Below are 21,543 nucleotides of genomic sequence, written 5' to 3'. Positions count from 1 at the left end.
AGCTGTTCTTCCTTGTAAATAACATAAAGAAATATTCGTTCAAATTTGCACGTGGAAGTTAGAGCCATTCAAAGAAATGGTGGTTCAGAGAGGTTAAGTGATTTCTCCAAGATCACAGAGCCATAAATGTAAGAAGTAGAATTAGAACCGTAAGTTAGAGAACCATAAGTTAACCAGTCTTTTTTTCCCCCTTTTTTCCTTCTCCCATTTTCTTATTCTCTATCTTTCTATGCCCCTCTCTTCTCTCCCTTCCTCTGTCCCATTCTTCCCATGAACAGACTGCAAGAGGACCCTGAGGGAGCTGGGAACCCACTTGGCGTGGATGAGTCCCTTTTCAGCTATGGCCTTCGGGAAAGCATCGCTTCCTACCTGTCCCTGACCAGCGATGACAACACCTCCTTTGATCGAAAGAAGAAAAGCATGTCCTTGATATACAGCGGGAGCAAGAGGAAGAGCTCCTTCTTCTCATCACCACCATATTTTGAAGACTAGCCTGAGAACAGACACCATCATGTGCACCCAAATTAACAGAGGTTGGAACTGTCACCCGGGATTTGGCAGAGAAGCCTAGTTCCCTGGTCCCTGGAGAACTGCACATCTTCCAGAAGCCAAGAGAAGACATGTGGAGACATGAACTCACATCTTCTCTGTCCACATCATGACAAAAGGAGCCCCTCTCTGGTGTCTGATCAGCAGTGAGATATCACAAAATGTTGAATCATGACATGATGGAGAAACATTTCAGAAGAGCCCTGTGTATGTGTGTATGTTTGTCGTGTTTGTGGGAAAGATAAAGACATTGTCTCACAAGAAAGTGCACAAGATCATTCTCCAAAGAACTGTCCAGAGGGTCACACTCTGAGCTCATCAGAGAGAATTTCGCAAAAAAAAAAAAAAAAAAAAAAAAAAAGCCTGAGAAGATAAGCCGAAAAGCTGTGGCCTGGCTGGTCTAGGTTTGCAAATTGATCCCTCACAATGAACTTTTCTCACCAACCCCTCAAGAGACCTTTGGTATGCAGCTCCTCTCTTTTGAAGGGACCTCAGTGACACTAAACGTTAATCTTCCTTATCTTCCCTGAATCAGGAGATCCTGGTGGCCTGCTGGTGCCAGAGCCACCTGTGCAGGAATCAGGCAGCCTCCCTGCTGCTGCAGAGGGCAAGGCAAAGGGGAGAGAGGGAGGCTGCTTGTGGGAAAATGAGAGGGTAGCTCTGGAGCCCTGCAAGCTTTTCTGGTGTCCCCGGCCATGGCTTCATGGCACAGAAAGAGCTTTCTGACATGCTGAGACTCTTGCCAGTAATAAGGCACCAGTTGTTCACTCATGATTGCGGGAATAGGTAACTGTGTTAAGTCCCATGTCAGGTGAAAAATAAGAAAAGGAAAGAAGAGAAAAGGAAGGAAGGAAGGAAGGAAGGAAGGAAGGAAGGAAGGAAGGAAGGAAGGAAGGAAGGAAGGAAGGAAAAACAGATCAGCAAAGGCAATCACAGTATAGACAGGAAGAAAAATGTACAAACAACTATCGTGAAAGTGGAGTGTAAAGGGAGAAATCAGCTCATGGCTCCAGGGAGACTGGGTCAGTAAGGGTGGCCCATGAGCTCACGTCTCAGCTGGACCTTCACAGAGGCTAAGTGTGGCTGGATTGAGTAGGTGAGAATGGTTGACTTTTTTGGAAAAAAAAGAAAAAAGCAAATTGATTAAATTCTGAAGAATTAATTCTAAGTCTAAAGAATTAATTCATTAATGTGATTTTTCTGTATCATCAATGTTTTATTCTAAGAAGGGCCTGGCAGCCACATGAAGAAAACTGCTGAGCTCCAGGAAAGAAGGGAGTCAGAGTGGCTTTAAATCTGTCATACTCATTTTAAGAGATGTGAGAGAGAGCACGGCAAAGTTCTAGAAAAGGGAAGTATTTATCTTGAGGCTGCCCATCGGGATCTTGTTAGGAAGGGGGCTGCAGATGCACCCATGACTCATTTTATCCTGTTGGAAAAGGATTCAGGGGGAAAGGGAGGGCCTGTGGAACCCCTCACTGCCTGATATGAGATGTCTGTCTGTTCACCACATGCATTCCGTAGATGTGAGATCACTGTGCTGGTGGTATGTGTATATGCATTTATGTGATTTTCTGTATCATCACACTCTGGTGTGTTTATACAAGAAGACATTTACAGTTTCCCCAAGAATCGCTAAAGGCAGTTTCAAGGGACCAGCCGATGTGTGGGAAATGAATATAACACTGTGGACGCTGACTTCCACCACAAGGCAGGGTAACCTCGCAAATGCCAGATGTTTGTACAATGTCTTATGCATTGTTTTCCGTTGTAACTAGTGTGCTGGGAACTTTTGGGGAGCACTCAGAGGTATTTCTAAGTGGGAAGCATTACCCTTTGCTAAATCATGTATTTATTTCTGATTAAAATATAGCTAATAAATATTTAACCCTTGGAATTCGGGGAGAGCTTTTTGGGTGAGGTGGGTGGGTGGCTCATTCAGAAGCTTTTTTGGCATTTGAATTTTCAGACAAAGCTGGCCCTGGAGAGAGATGAGAGCAAGGAACATCAAGAAGAACTGCACTGGTTAGCAGCCCAGCTTTTTTTTTTTTTTTTTTTTTTTTTAGCAGCCCAGCTTTTCCTTGGAGTGCAGCCTTAAGAAAACTGACTTTTGTGAATTTGGAGGGTGTCTTATGAAACTTGAAGATGGACATGGGGCTGGGGGGTCAGGGGAGAGAACAACTTCTTAATGATTGCTATGAACATCCTACCTCACCTGGATGACTTCTGCCGATCACTTGTGATACCTCTGCTTTCTGTTTTTCCAAGAATTTATTTCTACTCATGTTTTTTTTTTTTTTTTTTTTTTTTTTTTGACAAATTACATACTAGACTTCGATCCAGGCCCTAGGACTGTAGCAGTGAAAACCAGATGAGGCCTCTGATATCACAGAGCTTGAGATCATAAATAAACAAGAAACTTTGTGACGGTGGGGGATGTAGCACAGAAAGTGGCACAGGCTGCTAGACCTGAGCATGACAGGGCAAAGAATCATTTAACTGGATGCTTGCTTAGGAAAGGCCTCCCTTCCAGTGGATACATTTGAGCTCCCATTCTAGCTGAGGCCTGAAAGATGAACAGCCAACAGCCAGGCAAATATCTAGGAGGAAAACCAGAGTCAGTAGAGTTAAGCGAGGCAATTCCTGTGGGCACGGACAAGGCTATCTGAGAAAGAAGAGCCTGGGTGGCTAGGCTGAGTGAGCTGAAGCAAGGGGCAGAGGGCTGCCTGCAGGGAGGCAGTTCCCATGGGGTTCTGGATGGGAGTATAGGGATTTCAGGCCTATTCTAGGAAAAAGACACAACCAAGGGAAGGATCAAATCAGGGAAATGCTATAATTTAATCCACATGTTTTAGAGAGCATGGTAGTTGCTATAAAGAGAACAGACTTTTCAAATTCTGGTGTTGTATTACCTATTTGACACATAGTGAAAATTTGCAAACTCTGAGGCCTAAGAATGCAGAATTTCAAAATAAAGGGATGGAAAGATTTTTGTGCAAAAATTAACAAAGGAAAGGCATTGAATTTTGAGACAAAGTGGAATTTAAGGCAAGAATAAGCTGTCTAAGGGCAAAGAGAGATGTTACAAAAGGAGCAAGACATTAAGAAGATATAATTACCGAACCTGTCTTAATCTAACAATACAGTTTCAAAAGATATTAAGCAACTGTTAAAGGGAAAAATAGATAAATGGATCATTTTATTTGGAGACTTAAACACACAATTCTCAGAAATGGAGAGATCAAGCAAAGATAAATAGGTAGATAGAGGGTTTCTATAATACTATATAACTTGTTTGCCAACCAGTGAAGAATATATTAGGTTACAGAGGATGTCCTAATAAATTTCAGAGTCAGCCTTCTCCAAGTCATGCTCCATGATAATAATGAAATAAAATTAGAAGTCAACTTGCAAAAGAATGGGTTAAAATGCTTTTAAAGGAAGAAAAAAAAATAAAGGAAAAAAAAAGATACATCTCCTGTGGTTAAGAAGAGCATAATACAAGAAATAAAGACATAGAAATATAGGACACATTGCTACTTCTCCAAATGTCCAGGGCAGGCTGATATAATAGCAAGAGGGACATTATTGCTAGAAACCCATTGACCAGAAAACAAAGAACAACACGTAACGAGCTCAGATTTCAACTCAAGAAGCTTAAAGAACAACTGATGGTCAAGGAAATGAGGAGAAAGGAAAAGATGACAAAGGTAAACAAAGATGAAATAAGAACTTAAAAAAAATAGTAATAAAGAAGATTCATTCAGAAAGCAAGGCATTGTTTAAATAGTAAGACTGATATGATGAAGAAACACAGGAGCGAGAATGACCATGTCAAAGGAGAAGAAAGGTCAATGAGCTGTAGTGTTGTATAGAAGGAGATCTCTGGGGGGAGGGTATCCTTCCCTCCCTCAGTCAGCAAGGCTGACCCCCCCTCCCCTATCCCCTCCCTGCTGTCCCAGCTGCCCAGACTCAGCCCTACAGATGGGATCCAGGCCCTCATATGGCAGGGAAACACCTAGAAAAAACCCATGCCTCAAGAGATCATGAGATATCTTGGGAAACATTATGATTAAAGAGAACAGAAAGAAGAAAAAAACATATTATTAACACTCCTCAAGTGTTGGATCTTTTTGCTAGAGCAGCTGTGTATTTTTGTCCAAAGGGTACAGAAATCAACCTGCCGAAATTTACAGATAATGAATTAACGTCATAGAAAATCCAGTAGGGCCAATAGACCAAGTATTGGAAGTGCTAAGCAAATCTGGAGTTGACTTTATTCCCCTATGCCAGTACTGACCAGCTGGAAAGTACAATAAAAAAAATACGATGTTGTTCGTAATGCCAACCGAACTAGGACACGGGTAGAGACTTGCCTACAGTGATTTCACAAAACTTCTGTGGAGGGAAGTTCAAAACTCTATGAAAAGACTTGAGAAGACAAAAATCCCATTTGTGGTTATGGTGTCAACCAGATTCATGGATGTGAGATTTCACATCACAAAAACAGATATTTTTTTTTTGAAATTAATTGAAAAACCCCATGAAAATATACTCAATTCCCTTAGGACTATTTAAAGAAAATCAGTACATTTATCTTAAAATATAGACTGAGCACATTGGAGCCCACGAATAGCTCAATCAATTCTGAAGAGAAACAGAGAAGAAAGTGCTCGAGCTATGAGGTTTGCATGGAAACAGGATAAAACAGTGCTCGAGCCCCTCTGCTAATTTAATGGAACTCAGCATGGCCTTTGGTACCTCCTTCCCCCCCACCCCCCTCCGGGCTGTGCTAAGCATTAAGGAAACGTGAAGACAAAAAGCTCACCTGACCTGCCACGCTCTCAGTTTAGCAGAATTGGAATCAGATACATTAGAAAAACAACAAGTATGTAAGACGAGGCAGGATTCCTAAAAATTGCCAAATAGAAGTCTCTTCAAGGTGAGAATGATTCTGTTCTGGAAGGCTTAGAGGGGCCTGTTTCAGCCAAGCCACGTCCAGGTGGAGAAGTGGACATGCCGACCACAGCACAGCTTACGAAAAGGGAGAAGGCATGGCATTTTCTAGGAATGTTGATACTAGTGAGCCTGGAGTCCAGGGTTCCTGCAGGAATGGAGCAGGAAAGGGCACGGGAAAATGCAGCCTGTGTCCAACTCATGAGGCTTGGCGCTCCCTCTGAGGAATGCAGAATTGGGGCACTGGTGTAGGAGCGCAATGGAAATCTCTTCTGGGTCCTGTGAATCATGCTGTGGAGGACACGGCCTCCTCTTGTCTTTCTTAAAACTGGCCAGGGCATCAGAGCCACAAAGGGCATGTTTGTAACATGTCACCTCCTCTTCCTTCTTCAACCCGAGTCCCAGGAGCAGGTGCAAATTCCCCAGACCTGCTTTGGTTTGGATTTGCCCTAACTTTGCAAGGCAAGGGGGAACCTGGGTTTCTTGAGTTCCTGTGGTGCCCGGGACCCTCTACAAACCTCATATGATGACAACTTCTTGAGCCCCTGGGAGACAGAACTAACCATACTGATTTTATCCCTGAAGAATGCAAAAGTGAAGGGTTTTTGCCCAAGGGCAAGATCTTAGGCCAGGCTTGCCTGGATCCTAGGCCTGGGCTCTTTCTCTTAGACCTTAAGATCCTGGAAGAGTTCCCAGGAGAAGCTGCTTCATAGGGTGGGGAAAACACAGGACGTGGCTTTAAGTTTCAGCTCTGAATGTGGCTCCTCCTTTTCTGTGTGTTCTTTCTCAAGTCACTAGACCTCTCTAAGCCTCAGACTTCCTGTCTCCAGATTGCAAATAATATAAAGACCCCCATGCCAATCAATAAGAGCAATCTATGAGATAATATATTGGAAGTGCCTTGTGGCCCCAAATATGCTAAACAGAGTTATTAATTATCCCAGGAGCCTGTCTTGCCGGGTGTTTCAACAGCTCTGGCCTCAAGATTTGCAGAAAGACTTAAGATTTTATCCAAGAATATATCACCAAGTCACATCCATTCCCCCAAACATCTGTTGGTAAAGAACATGTTTAAGAACCGCTAATGTATTGAAGTATTTTCGTTCTCTCGATTCCAAATACCAAATAATTTCACATGCATCCCAAAGACTGCTGGGAGCAGTTGTAAAAGCTGCTTCTAAATGACTAAACCAGATGGAGAGTTTATTTTTAAATACACTACCATTTGCTAAAACAGATTAGTTTTTGAAATTCCCCAAACACCTAAAGTCTCCAGAATTTTCAAAAACAGAACTCTGCCTTCTGGGCCTACTGGAAGGCATTTTTTTGGTGTCTTCCAGGTCCCACTGAGTATCTCGTCTCTAAGAGGCCTCTGGGGAAATCCCTTCAGGAGCAACTCAAAGTGGGGAAGTTCTGTTTTCAATACCAAGAATTGAAAGATGTTTGGGCTCAGACCTCCTGCCACTGAGATGGTCCCACCGCAGAGGGAGAGATTGAAGAATATCTGCAACAACGGACAAGAAACAAAAGAAAGAGAGGGAAGGGACCAGCCTGTGGGGCCCTGGGTATATCCCCCCATTCCTCTGTTCATTCACTACCTGGACATGCACCATGGAGCATCTGTTCCAGGACAGCTGTGTTGGGTGCTTGTGGCCCTATGACAGCAAGGCACAGCGGCCCCCTGCTCTCCCAGAGCTCACAGTCTTATGAGGGAGAGACTTGGCAGTGGGAATATTTTTTTTTAAGATTTTATTTATTCATGAGAGACACACAGAGAGAGGCAGAGATAGAGGCAGAGGGAGAAGCAGGATCTCTGTGGGGAGGCTGATGTGGGACTCAATCCCAGGACCCCAGGATCACGACCTGAGCCAAAGGCAGATGCTCAACCACTGAGCCACCCAGGGGCTCCGGGAATAATTATTTACAGGTAGGAAATCGTGGTAAATTCTGTGCAGAGAAGTATAGGCAGCATAAATTGTATAAAGAGGTCTGGTTCTGGGCTAAAAAGTCTAGAAGGATTCCTTGAAGGACAAATAGAGAAGGCAAAGAGGAAGACAGGATAAAAGTGTTCCACACAGAGGGAACTTCCTGTATGAAGCAGAATAGAGCACGGACCCTTCAAGGAACACTGGATGGCTCCTATGGCAGACGGAGGGAGGCAGAGTGACAGGTGATACTGCTTCCTGTTGGGAATGGTGACAATGTGGTCTCAGCATCATATCTGCCCAACATTGTCACTCCTACCCTCCTCCTGGCAGTCGAGGGTTCGGATCCCAGGAAGGCTGGACAATTCTGGAATGTGGTGATATGACCTGAGAATTGTTAGCGGGTCCATGGCATTGGTCTTGACGGCGCTCTATTTTTTCCTTAATTTGGCTGCTTCATAGTCTCATCATTGCTTTCTCTGGTTCCAGTATTGTCCCTCTTAAATGCATCCTCAGCTCAGCTTTAAGACAAGTCTTCCTGAGGGGAAGCCAGTTCCTTACTTGCCTAAAACCCCTCGGATGACACACCAATGTTCACTGCAGCACTATTCACAATAAGGCAGAAATAACCCCAGTGTCAACAGATGAATGTATGAACAAAACGTGGTCTATGAGTGCAATGGAAAGAGGATGGAAATTCTGATTTAAGCTACACTATGGATTAGCCTTTATGAAGACATTATGCTAAGTGGAATAAACCAGACACACACACACACACACACACACACACACACACACACACACATACGCATGTTGTGCATGACTCCACTGCTGTGAGGTACCTAGAATAGGTAAATTCAGAGACAGAGGTAGAACAGAGGTTCTCAGGAGTTGGGGAGCAGGGGAGATAGGGAGTTATTGTGTAATAGGGACAGAGTTTCTGTTTGGGATGATGGAAAGTTCTGGAAATGATTAGCGGTGATGATTGCACCACTTTGTGAATGTGCTTAATGCCACCGAACTGTACACTTAAAAACGGTTAAAATGGGAAACCAAGCCAAACCAGATATAACTCTTCAATGGCTCCCATCACTGAGGTTGAAAGCCAAGGTGCTCGGTGCAGGCCGGCCACTCTCTGTCTCCTACCCTTCATGACTGCTACCATGAAGATCCTGTCCCCCACCGTGTCGTAGGATGGCAGACGTCAGGGAGGAGCCAAGCTGTCCCTTAGTGCCAGAACTCTGCCCGCAGTTAAATGCCTACACAGTCTGCGGCATTTCGCTCAGATGTGCCTTCTCCTGGGAAGTGTTCCTGGACACTCCCTCTTCCCTTGTGCTTAGCTGGGGGCTTTTCTCTGAGCTGCCCTAAGACCCTCTTTTAAATATCTGCTGGAAGTGTTTCTCCTTTGCCCCTCAGTAAACTACAAGTTCACCATGAACTGGGCCATAAATTATTTAGCACGACATTTCCAGCACATACCATGGCATCTGGCACAAACTAGCCACCATAAAATTAGAAGCTAATCAATGACAATAACCATCAGAGCTTATGCTGTGATCAACAGATTATTTCTTCCATAACAGTTACTGTCATGATCAAAATCACTATATCATCATCATCAGTATGATATCACCGCCATCATCATCATCACCATCATCATCACCATCATCATCATCTAGCAGGAAGTTCAGATCATCCAGGAGACTTGTGGGTGCTGAGTTCTATTCTTTGCCTTCATTCAACAGTCAGTGACTCAGTTGACCAAGCCTTGGGAACTCCGTGACTCACCCTGTGGCTGCTGACTCAGCTTCCCGCCACTGCTTGATCAGCCACGTGGGTAAGCTCTGGGGTCCCCTGTCTCCCCTCCCACCTCAGGCAAAGGAAACAGCAATGAGGTGGAAGGGGTCAGAGAGAGGAATGAATCACCCAATAGTGCTCCATGAAGAAATGCCACCAGAACTGAATGGCACCCAGGAGACGGAGCACAGGCTGTTGAAGAAACCAGATGACATAAGGGAAGATTTTAAGTTCAAACCCCCAGAAGGTCAGGGAAGCAACACTGGAAAGCAGACGAGAGTTCTCTTGTTCTTTCTCTCCTGTTGCAGGCAGGAATGTCAGGTGCAGCTGGCATCGTGTTGGCTAAACTATGCCCTCATCATTAGCTTACCTTCCGCCAGAAAGCTCCTCATCCTACACTCCATTCCCTTGGGTTTGTCTATTGACAAGAGAGGCCTTCAAGAGTTCAGCCCACTAAACCCTAGCAGGGCAATCTCCCAAAACAGAAACACTTCCCAACCTCGAATATTTGTCACTTTAGAATGATGGACAGTCGTCGGGGAGGCCCTCAGCATCCTGGAATCACACGTACATGGAAACATGGCCATGAGCAAGACACAGCCTCAGAACATAGGATAAAAGAAACCAAGCGATCAAAGCCAACTGGTCTCAAGAGGTAAGTGAGGTGCCCTCACCTCCTCAGTGTCTAAAAAGAGGCTGAGACTGAACAGGCGACTCACCATCAGTATGGCTCTCCGGAACAGTCTGGAGTCAGCAGCCCTGGTGGTTAGAAGGTGGATGCTGGCCACATCAGCTCCGCCACGGTCTGCTGCCAGGGTCACGCGCCGAGGGTCCCCACCGAACACTCCGATGTGGGTCTGCACCCAGGTCAGAGCCGCCAGCTGGTCCAGCAGCCCCCAGTTGCCACTCAACTCGCCAGAACCTGCAGAGAGAGGAAAGCCTTTTATTCTTCATGACCCTATAACCTGGAGTTGACTCAGCCCTGTGCTGTCTGGGGTGCCTCTGGGGGACCTGGACTCCTGTCTGTACAGGCCGGGATGGTGGCAACAGCATGGGCTTCACAAGCAGACCCATCCAGCCTTTCCTGAGTCAAACTCACCCCTGACATGGTCATCCTACGTCTCCGGGCCACAGCTTTCCCACTGTAGGCGAGGGCACTCGCAAGGGCAGCCGCTCACACCAGCGGCAGGGCACGTTCAGACCACCACCTGGCGTGGCACATCAGTGGGGAGGCCCCTCGTCCTGGCCTGCCCTGGTGGCTCTCCATGCCTCTTCTTCCCTGACGAGGACCAGGCCTGGCTGGGCCTCTCCATCTACTTCCCGCTGTCCCTTCTCCAATGATCTTCAGTAGCATTCCGCTGACTTGATCTCTCTATTCTTTTTTCATAGAATTCAGTAAATATTTATTGAAAGCTCAGCACTAGTTTTTAACGAAGTGATTCAGACACATACAAATACACGCACACGCAACGTATACATAGTACAGCAAAAGGATGCTCTTCTCCTCGGCAATGGGGACACTCTGTGCCCACCATGTCCTCTGGCCAGCTTCTGGATCCAGCAGCTCTTCCTTGTCAGTCTACACAGCTAACTACCTTGAAATACCTGGCTTGTTCCAGTCTAAGCTGAGACTTACCCACTTTGCCCCAGGAAATTCCAGCAGACCCCATGCCTTCAACCACCACCCACATGCTGCTCACTGTGGAGTGTCAGGGGCACAGAGCCCTTTCCCAGCACCAGCCCCTCACGTCTCCAGGAAGCTACCTCATTAAAGGCACTTCAAGAGCACTGAGTCTCAAAGGGAACCGATTCCAAGTCCCCTGAGCATGCAGCCAGCAGCCTTTGCAGAATTTCTTATATTCTCCTTCTAATGCAGCACCCCCCTCCCAGTTTGCTCCTGCACAGCCTCGAAGTCCTCCTTGACACCTGCTGTGCTGCACCCCGACCCCTACTCTTCCCCAAATGCTCCAGACTCTCTCTCCACTGAGCTCCTCAGTGCTTCTCTTTATCCACGAGTTTCTCCCTCCGATGAATTCTCCACGCCACATCCCAAGAGGTATTTTATTTTTCTTAAGATTTTATTTATTTATTTGTGAGAGACACAGAGAGAGGCAGAGACACAGGCAGAGGGAGAAGCAGGCTCCATGCAGGGAGCCTGATGTGGGACTCGATCCCAGGACCCTGGGATCACACCCTGGGCCGAAGGCAGATGCTCAACCACTGAGCCACCCAGGTGCCCCCCGCCCCCAGAAGTATTTTAAATGCATAATTTTGATCATCTCTCTCTCTCTCCCCCACACACACACATGCACACAGTGTCATCCTATCTAAAATCCCTCATCTCATCCCATTAGGACATGATCTCAGTTTTCCCAGTGTTTTCAAGGCTCCATGGGACCAGGGCGCTGTCTTTTGGGCCCTATTTCCCTTCCTCCCTTTGTGACTATGCTACAGCCACCCGGCTTCTTACTGGTTGCTCAAACACACCGATCCATCCTCTTCCAAGACAGTGCTTGGCACATGTGATCTCCTCTGCCCAGAGCCCTCGGCCTCCCCCTGGCCTTCCTCCTCTTCCTCTTCTGGCCCAGCAGGCCTGCAAGTTTTAACTATGTTGTTAATTCAGAGGCAGCCCTTAGGTGAAGTAAAGTTCCCTTTTCAGGGCATTTGTCACCCTGGGTATTGCCTTCCTGGCTAGCCCATGCCCCCCACTAAAACCAGTGGCACATAGCAGGTCCTTAGTAAGTGTCAGGTGAATGAGTGACCATAGTTATGAGTAACAGGATTCAGTGTCCAGCAGGAAACAGTCAATTAGACTCCATATTCTCAAACAGAAAAATAGGAAAATCTTGCATCCCAATTCCCCAACCTGCCGTTCACCAGGCTGATGAGAACGCCCACTCAGAATACATAACAGTACAAATTACTCTTCCAGCTGGCAAGACTCTCAGGATTTCTTCAAATGCACTTTGTGTTCTGGGTTTGGTGAAGACATTAGCACAGTCCTCACCGTGGACGTTTCTGGATTGCGTTTCTGTTCTGCTTGTTGGGATGAATGCGTTTGTTTCTGAGGTCTTGGGCAGGGCAGGAAAGCTGGGTGCCAGCTCAGCGGGACCCAGACCTGCACATCTGGGAAGTGACATCCACAGCCTGCATTTCCTGTGACAATGGAGGAGGGTTGAGGGGCGACTGTCCTTGCCTCTGAACTTCCCATATATCAGCTTCCCAAGTAGAGTGCTGATGTTGGGGGGTCTACAGACCCCCAGGAAGTCAGAGGTAAGGGTCCTTCAAGGGCTGCTCTTCAGACAAGTCTGAATTGGACTTCTCCTGGTGCCAGGTGCTGTGGTGTGTTCCGTGGAGAGCAAGACAGGCACAGTGCTGGCCCTCGGGACACACAGCCTCGGCCACGTGCACAGGGGCAGCGAGCCAGCCAGTCTCAAGCAGTCTGCTCCAACCCCCTCCTTCACTGAGGAGGAACCTGAGACTTGAGAGGAATGTTTGCTTCGGTGCAAGCGGCAAATCTAAGGTAAAGTCCAGACCTAGGTCCCAATGCACAGTCGGAACTCTATGTTCCAACACTTCATCCAACTCAATAAACACTGCTTGGAAAATCAATGATGTGCAAGGCATTATGTTATTTTCATTAAAAAAAAAATCTAAGCGCTCCATTTATGGAACCTTCTGTGTTCAAAAGCTCTCTTAACTCCTCCATCCCTACTATGTCAAGTCTAAACATCTTCCTGGCTTTTGCAATCCTCTATGAATGGCCTTGGCCCATCCATCTCAGCATTCTGAGTTTTCTCCACTTTCTAGCACCGGCCCTCACCCAGTCGTCATGGCCACATTTGTCCTCTGCTGCCTGGCTGTGACCGAGCCCCCAAAACCTCCTGGGACCTCCCAGCTCCATCCTGACACACACAGGAGCTGTGCCTTGCCCCTGGGGCATGACACAGGACAGGCGCTCCCTGCTGGCTGCACACAGAGTCCAGTGGGAGACAGATGTGAGCAGGTGTCCACCCCTGTCCACCTCCCCCAGCGGCCCTGCCCTGCCCCACCATTTCCACCATCCTGCCGCTCCGGTCAGAACCACCCCAGCAAACATCCAGCTGTTCCCATTCTCTGACTGGTGCTCGATTGCTCACTCGATGTCTTCAACTATCCCTCTGAAGCTCCCTGGTGCAATTCTGGGCTGACAGCGGTCCCTCACCCGGTCTTGGTGGCCGTCAATAAGAGGCAGCAGGGGAGGTGGCCGAGCACACAGGTTATGGAGTCAGACCAGCTGGGTGCAGCCCTACGAGCACTGTGGGGCCCCGTACAGGTTACTTAATGCAACTTGATTTTCCCTGGTCTGTAAAATGGAAATGATAACCATACTTATCTCTTTGGGTTGTTAGGATGATTTGATTAGTTAATCTTGAAAGGAAACAGAACAGGGCCTGGCACAAAGCACTAGAGAAATTGTTTAGTCTTCCTTGAATAAAATGAAACAGATTTAGGGGATCTGGGCATTATCTCCCAGATGCCCCTTGCGGTGTGTGCCTTGGCTTTGGTAGCAGCAATTGCGCTTGGGGAGGAGCAGCCGCTGAGACAGGACTCTGTGCCTATTCTGGTTGAAGGGTAGCAGACCCTCCCTGAAGGCCTCAGAATACCCCAGGGAAGATGAGGCATGCCTGGCCTTCCATCTGAGTCCCTGGCCAGACCCTCTCCTCTGCCCCCACACTCTACAGCAGGCCTCCGGGCTGACCCACCCACTGCCCTGAGCCTGCCTGCCACATGCCCCTGTTCCCCTCCTTGCACAGCTGTGCCAGAGACAGAATAGTCCCTGTGCCCTGTGCTCCCTGGGCTCTGTCCCCAGGCAGGATCCAGGCTACGGAAATGGCCTCCCCTGGCCCATCACCAACCCCATCACTTTCTTTCCAACTGCTCAGATCACCAGGAACCAGGGCTCCCCTTTCCCCTCCAGGGAACACAAATTTGTCTCATCAGCCACAGGACTGGCATGAGCTTCTGTTTTCATCCCCCCATTCCTTTTGGAAAGATGCCTCTGGAGTCTGGAGCTCTTAGAGGACCACTTCCCTGTGAGCTCCGACAGCAGATGCCACCCACGCAGATCACGGGAGCAAGGGTGCAGAGACTTCTCAGCCAGACACAGCCAATTCCAGGGGCTGTTGCCACCGCTGTGGTCCAGGGGCAGCTCTGTGCCAGCTTCTGGCCACGTGCAGGGTCGGGTCATGACCACGACCCAGCCATGCTCTGAAGGAGCCCCGTCCAGGGAGAGAAAAGGGGCATTAACCCCTGTGAGCCCCTGCTGGGTCCTAGCGAGGTTCCACGGGCCTTCCACATGCTTTCCCCCGTCACTGGCCCACGTGTCTTAGTGTCACCTGAGAGATGCACGGCATGTGAGCGGATGCAGGGAAAGGAACTGCCCAGAGCCCCTCGGGCCCTCAGAGCCTGTTCTGCTTTGATGCAAAACCTGCGTGCCCTGCAGTACAGTGGGCTCTGGCCGGTGCTCAGAGTAGCCTGTCTCTTTCCAGAACTGTGTTCTGAACTGCAGTGTCCAACTGTTGAAAATGGCAAAGGAGGGACACCTGGGTGGCTCAGTGATTGAGCGCCTGCCTTCAGCTTAGGTCATGAACCCGGGGTCCTAGGATCGAGTCCCTCATCAGGCTCCCCTCAGGGAACCCGCTTCTCCCTTGCTTATGTCTCTGCCTCTCTCTATGTGTCTCTCATGAATAAAATAAAATTCAAAAAATCTTTAATAAAAAAATGGAAGAGGAAAAGACGAACAGGTGCAGCGAAACCGTATGACACAATGTTGGACACATGTCATTACACACTTAATGGAAACCATAGAATGTACAACACAAAGAGTGAACCCTCCTGGAAACTGTGGGACTTTAGTCAATAATAACCTATCATTGTTGCCCCGATTGTAACAGAGGTGCCACATCACACACGGTGTCAAGAGTAGGGGAAACTGAGGTGGGGGGGAGTCTATGGGAACCCTCTATACTTTCTGCTCAATTATTCTATAACCTTCAAACCACTCTAAATGGTAAAATCTGTCATATATTTGTTAAATGATAAAGGGGCTGGTGTGCATGTGTCACAAATTTACTGGGGGGTTACAGACTCACACACCCATGACCTTCCCCTTCCTGACCATCCCCCAGGGCCCACATCCTCTGTGCAGCAGCTCTTCTCAGTGGAGCCTTGTCAGGGGATGCGCTGTGGCAGGCCGGTGGGTTCTGCAGTCAGGAGGGCTGTGTTTGCATCCTAGCATCTTGTGTCTCGGTGTCTCCACGGGGATACATTGCTCCCCTCTCCTCGTGGAATTGCAAGGAGGCTCAATTAAGGCTCAATTAAGGCAGGTAAAAGCCCAGGGATGTGGGGGAAGCTAGGAAGCCTAGCAAATAAAGCAAAGAAAAACCATCCCGCTCTGTACACAGAACAATAGGGGATCCGAAGGGCATTTCTAAACATCCAAGGGCACAAGCCACAATATTTTCTCCTTGTTGTTTGACCGACAGGATTTAAGCCCCTGAATGCACTCCTAATCAGGGCATGGAGCTCCTTGGTCTCCCCGAGTGTCGCTGATTCACCTGCAAAACAGCCACTTGGCACTGGCCTCACCAAGCCACCATGAGAATGAGGTGAGGTGACCCAGGAGAAATGTCTGGGGAAGGCTGGCACTCTTTTTTCTTTTCTTTTTTTTTTTTTTTTTAAGGCTGACACTCTTGAGGGTAACCTTCCTCCCCTCTCGCTGACAGGTTTGCTCGAAGCACAATGAATGGGCAGCATTTCAGGTTAGGAATGAGAAGGGCTGGAGGTTCTAGAAATTTCCTTTGCCTCTCCTGACACTGCCTCCACCAGCAGCAGAAAGGAGTTTGCCTTCCCCAAAGCACACAAATTCTCAATAAGATTACACACCATGAACCCCCCCCCAACCCCTCAGACATGGGTGACATATGGAAATAAGCTCTCCTCTGTCTGGAGAGGCTCTGAGCCAAGGAGTTGGCCATGTCTACGGCAAGCGCCACCTGACCATGTTCTGAGCTTCTCCTGCCTCTCCAGAGACTGGAGCTGCTGACTTACCAAATCATTGTCAGTCCCATGTTGTTGGGAAAGAGAAAAGAAAACTCAGGTAGGGTTGTAGTGCTCCAGCAGCTGACCCTGCTCGCTCCGAAGGAAAATCTGCAATCTGTTTATCATGCACATCTCCCTCATTGGCATCTGGTCGTATTTGGCCTTAACTTGGTGTCTGCTTTACAGTGGTTGTGCAGGCCTAGAATCTTCTTCATGGCAGCCAAGGCCTCATGCCACATAGTGCACGCAGCACTCCAGAGTTTCTGCCCATGCTGGATGCCTACCCACTCATGCACATTCTAGATGAGTCCATCATTCTCACCATGTTACCTTCCACCCGCCCATCCTGACTCAGCAGGTCAGGCACTGGGGTCTTAAGTGAGATCCTCAGAGAACAGAGATGAAGTTGTGTGCCTACCTGGAGGGCCCCCTCCAGGATCTGAAGCCCTTTCAAACACATCCGACCTCACTGGAGCCTCTCACGTAACTGCGGGAGTTGGGTAAAATTATTCCCATTTTATAGAGGAGAAAACTGAGAGTCAGGCATGAAGGGTTTCATCCAAGGTCACAGACAATGAATAGCGGAGCTGGCCCTTGGTTCTGCAGGTTCCCAGACCTGTGTGTCTATAGGCTGTTTGACAAGTGCCCTACCGCTGTCAGGGGCTGGACATGGAAAAAAAAAAAAAGCATGCATGGAGCACGATAGGACTCTCCAGGCCTCAATTTTGCCCTGGGCTCTTCTGGCAAAGGTGGAGGATGTGACCAGGGTGACAAACAGTCCTGTGACTGGATAGGGGACAGACTGATGTTCACGAGTGAGGCTGGGATTAAAGAAGAAACGAGAAGCATCACTGATGCAGCCCTCATGCGGGGTCAACTGGCATCCCTATGGGCCCAGGACGGATAATCCATTCCCATCGTTCTCTAGGGCAAGTCAACCCCAGGGGTAAATCCTGGCTCTGCTCTTTCCTGACTATTGATGTTAGCAAGTGTCTAACCTTCTGAGGTCTCAGTATACACACACACACACACACACACACACACACACACACACACACTATAAGATAAAACACATCATGTACTCAGAACAGCTTCAGCCCCCAGTAAGATCGATCAACAGCAACTATTACTCTCACACATGGGGGTCGACATCGCTGGAGGGTCTCTTGGGCATGCGGGACATCCCACCGAGTGCCCTGTTGGGCTCGAGGAGGACTTGGGGCCATGAAAGCATGGGGCTTAGGAAAAAGGGGTTGAACACAGAGACCCTCAGCTCCGAGAGTCCACAATCCCCAGTCATGCCAGCGACTCACCAGAACTCAGGAAGCCGAAGATGCCCACTCGGTAGCCAGCAGTGACAACAATGAGGTTGCCAATGGCAGCCAGGTAGGAACCATCGATGGCCAGCGGTCCTTCACTGCCCCTGCCCTCTAGGGTATTGTGGAAGAACACGAGCACAGATGCATTGGGGGCCTGTGGCAAGTGGAGAAAGATGAGGCTGAGGGTTGGCCCCTTCTCACCCACCAGAGCACCTTTCCCAAGAAGGTGCCAGATTCTTAGCCTACCCATGACTCCCTGTCAGGTCTGCCATGTAGGCACACCCTGGCCCATTTACAGGCTGAACCGTGTCCTCCTCAAATTGAATCCCTGACTCGATGACCCCAGAATGTGATTGTAGTTGAAGAGGGTCCTATAAGGAGGTGACTAAGCCTGTGGGCCCTAATCCAATATGACTGGTATCTTCAGAAGAAGGGGAAATTTAGACGGAGACCCATGCAGAGAGGATATCATATGGGGACAGAGGGAGGAAAAGATGACCATCCATGGGCCAAGGAGAGCAGCCTCAGAAGAAGCCAACCCTGATGACCCCTGGATCTTGGGCCTCTGGTCTTCAGAATCTTGAAAAATTATATTTCAGTTGTTTGTACCTCCCAGTCAGTGGTGCTCTATTAGAGCAGACCTAGCACATGAACAAGCCTGATGTCACAGGTAAGGAAGTTGAGGGGGAGAAGGTGGATGATCATCGCATACCTGTGATGCTGGATTAAGGTCTGGCTCCCAACTGGGTGCTGTGCTCACATTGCAAAGTGCACAGGTGGCAGAAATGGGAGCCCAGTGCAGACCTGGAGCCCGTCACTTGGAGATACGTGGTCCTCCAACACCCCAGTTCCGGCCTTAGTTTATTCTGGAAGACTGTCTGGGTCCTCCTTGGTGAGTCCTTTCATTTTGGCCACATGCCTGAGACCCCACCTTGGCAACACAGAGCTACCTTTTATTGTGCATGGAATGAGAGCAAAGTGCCATGCTCAGCATTCACGTGTGTTACCCATTCGGTCCTCAACCAGATCCAAGAGCTAGGCCTATTATTATCATTCCCACTTTACAGATGAGGAAGCCAGGTCCTGGCGGTCTGGAATAGCCTGTCTACAACCACACAGCTAGGACGTGGCAAAGCAGACTTGAAACCCAAGCTGACCCTTTTATAAGAATATAATTAGAACACACTGTTAGAATATAATGTTCCATCTGGGGGCTCAACACTGACTCCAGGCCGTGACGTATGCAGCGCCCCAGGTGTGTCTTGCTCACTCAGTCCTGTCTGGGCTGTGACAGGTCCATCCATGTGCCATGGGCTCCGACACGCATGCCTTCCTCACCAACAGCAAACACTGGCTGAGGACCCACCCTGATGGATGCTGTGCCAAGTGTGCTCACCTTGGATGTCTCATTAGAGCTTCCACCCCACAGTTAGATGGTCTAATGGCTGTAAGCCCTTCTGTTCCACAGACGTGAACACAGGAGCTCAGAGTGGTGAAAAACATTTTAAAACATGTACAAAGAGGAAGGCACCTTCCCACAGTTCCATCCTCAGCCTCCCTCCCAGCACACTCTCCTAGGCTCTTTCATCTGTGACACTGGGTCTCTTAGGTTAGAGACGAGTAGCTCTATATCACCAGGATGGGTTTCAGGCATGTGGGCAAACTGAAGGGACTCACCAAGGAGGAAACAGACCATCATCCAGAATAAACTAGAGGCCAGAACTAGGGTGTTGGAAGACTGACTAGCTCCAAGCGATGGGCTCCAGGTCTCCCATCACTTCCAGGTGGAGTGCCCCTCATTTCATGAGGTGTCCCTCTGTCCTACTCATGGTCATTCTTCTGGCCCCCACCAGCCATCTATTGACTCATTGGTTTCCGCAGTGTTTTATGTAACTCTTACAAGAACTTTATGAACTAGATGCTATTTCTCTCCCACTTTCAGAACCAGTAAGTGAAGCACAGACGACATGATTACCTTCTCCAGACCAGAGAGGCAGTGGTCAGTGACAGACCAGTTTGGTAAGCAGACCTTAATCCAACATGGTAGGTATAGGGTGACCAGTGCTGGGCAGAGGGGACTCATGGTCTCCCTCACTCTAGGCTCCATGCTCATAGTAGTACCATCTATGAGAGCCTTCAGATCTAGGGGGTGCCTTGAGACCCAGCTCAATCAGACCAGCTTGCTGAGGTCAAATGTTCAAAGTGCAGTGGATTCTCACTGATGTTGGCTAGGGGACCAGGAAGCTGTGGCATGGTCCTGGTACCATAACCTCTATTGACACCAGGCTGGCATCCTTACAAACTCGTGTTTCCTAAAACTCATCACTTCCTTTTTCTCTCGTGCCCTCTGACCCTTTCCTGCCAAACAAGAAACTCAAACATGGAACATGAAGATCATAGCTGCTACTTAGGCAGATTCAGCCTTCAAAACAGGGCATAATCTTTCAGGGTTACAGCCCCAAAGCTCACCCTCTGGAACAGCCCCCAAATAAGAGTCCATGTGGAAACACCCCCCAGGGGTCTTTCTGAGGGTCTTTCAAGGACAACGGTTGGTATCCACATTGACAGATGGGCTGCCATCAGGCTCTGCCCCCCCCCAGCTGGGATTCTGTCACCCTCTCAGAGACCTTGAATCACTGCCCCTCACCCACCACCGGCCTCACAATTCCCTTCTCCTGCCTTGTTCAAGCGGCAACCCCCAACCACCACCCAACACCTCCTCTCACTGCATCCCCACCTTTGGATTTCTCCTCAGGGTCTCATCAACATCACAGTTGTTCAGGACTTGATTGTGTCTCTGTTTCTGCTCTGTCCCCTAAAAATATAACTCCCTGGGCACAGCAAGTCTGTTTGCTTCACCTCTCTGTCCCATCTGGGGCAGCACATCCCAACACAAGCCCTTTATGTATATTGCTTAGAGAACTGAAGCAGGATAAGTGTGCCCTATTGGGGAGGCCTGAGGATGTGGGGAGGTTGAGGGAGGGCAGGTAGAAACCAGGAGGACCCTCCGCTTACTCTTGTCCCCTGAGGCTTTCACAAGGTCAAGAACCAGTGAAGACAGTGCTGGGGGAGCAAAAGCTAAGCAGGCCATGGAGGAGAGGAGTGATTCGGCAGCTCTCGGGACAGGTGCAGTTTTCTAACAGGGCAGTTTGCAGGGCAGACGATCAAGGGCTTCAGAACTTACCACGTTCTGAGGGACAAACACATTAAGATATAAGCAGTCTTCATCGACCCCAGGAGACTCGAGCGTTCTAGTGCCTGGCTGCCAGCAGCTGGCCCTGGGGATACAGACTCATGACTTCTGGGGCAACCATCAAGGACGCATGCCTCATCCTCCCCTCTTGCCCACCACCCAATGGCCAGGACCCACTGCCCCATCCAAAGGCCCAGTGGCCCAATAGCTCTGCAGCTATTAGCAGCTTTGGACAATGGGTAGAGGGAGTGGTGAGGACGTGGAAGGAAGGGCAGGATGCCCCCCACCCTCTCTGCCACAGGCCATGGAGGAACTCTTCCAGGGACAAGGTGCTAACTCAGAGAAAGGATGCTCAAGACAGAGAAGGGGAAGGTGCATGTTGCTGGGGAACTTGACCCTTCCTTGCTCCACATGTACAGCCCCACTGCTGCCTGTGGAGTCAGACCTGCTTTCTGCATCAGTACAGAGTCCAGGTGTGCCAGGCAGAGTGTGTCCGGGCACAAGAGCTGAGACCACATCACCACAACTGGGACACGCCCAGTGGCAGCATGATGGTACCTGCCCCAGGGGTGACTTTACATGTTCCCCGAGCCTCATTTGTGCTAGACTCTGAGAAGGCAAGTTCTTTAACTGTGCTGCACTCAGAGCCCCACCTGTCACATGGCTCTGCCCCACATGCTAAAGCACTCTGATTAGGGCACGTTTATTCCTCTAGTGTCTC

The 21,543-nt window shown here is 48.8% G+C and overlaps 2 protein-coding genes across 10 annotated transcripts in view; one reads left to right on the top strand and one right to left on the bottom strand.

The window, feature by feature from the left end:
* Positions 1-2,446, top strand: part of SLA (Src like adaptor) — an 87,737-nt gene extending 85,291 nt beyond the window's left edge. For all 7 annotated transcript variants that reach the window (XM_025450467.3, XM_025450466.3, XM_049092765.1 and 4 more), the window contains one exon: positions 279-2,446. In XM_025450467.3, the coding sequence (XP_025306252.3) occupies positions 279-492 (214 nt within the window). In that variant the 3' untranslated portion in view covers positions 493-2,446. The remainder of the gene's footprint in view (positions 1-278) is intronic.
* TG (thyroglobulin) overlaps positions 1-21,543 on the bottom strand; it is a 249,203-nt gene that overhangs the window by 92,652 nt on the left and 135,008 nt on the right. For all 3 annotated transcript variants that reach the window (XM_025450469.3, XM_049092761.1, XM_049092762.1), the window contains 3 exons: positions 20,814-20,907; positions 17,624-17,783; positions 9,947-10,149 (listed from right to left, as the gene is read on the bottom strand). In XM_025450469.3, the coding sequence (XP_025306254.3) occupies positions 9,947-10,149; positions 17,624-17,783; positions 20,814-20,907 (457 nt within the window). The remainder of the gene's footprint in view (positions 1-9,946; positions 10,150-17,623; positions 17,784-20,813; positions 20,908-21,543) is intronic.

Source organism: Canis lupus, chromosome 13 (genome assembly GCF_003254725.2).
Source record: "Canis lupus dingo isolate Sandy chromosome 13, ASM325472v2, whole genome shotgun sequence".
NCBI classification, from domain to species: Eukaryota; Metazoa; Chordata; class Mammalia; order Carnivora; family Canidae; genus Canis; species Canis lupus.
The sequence above is the reverse complement of the archived record's forward strand: the minus strand, read 5'-3'. Positions and strand labels throughout refer to the sequence as shown.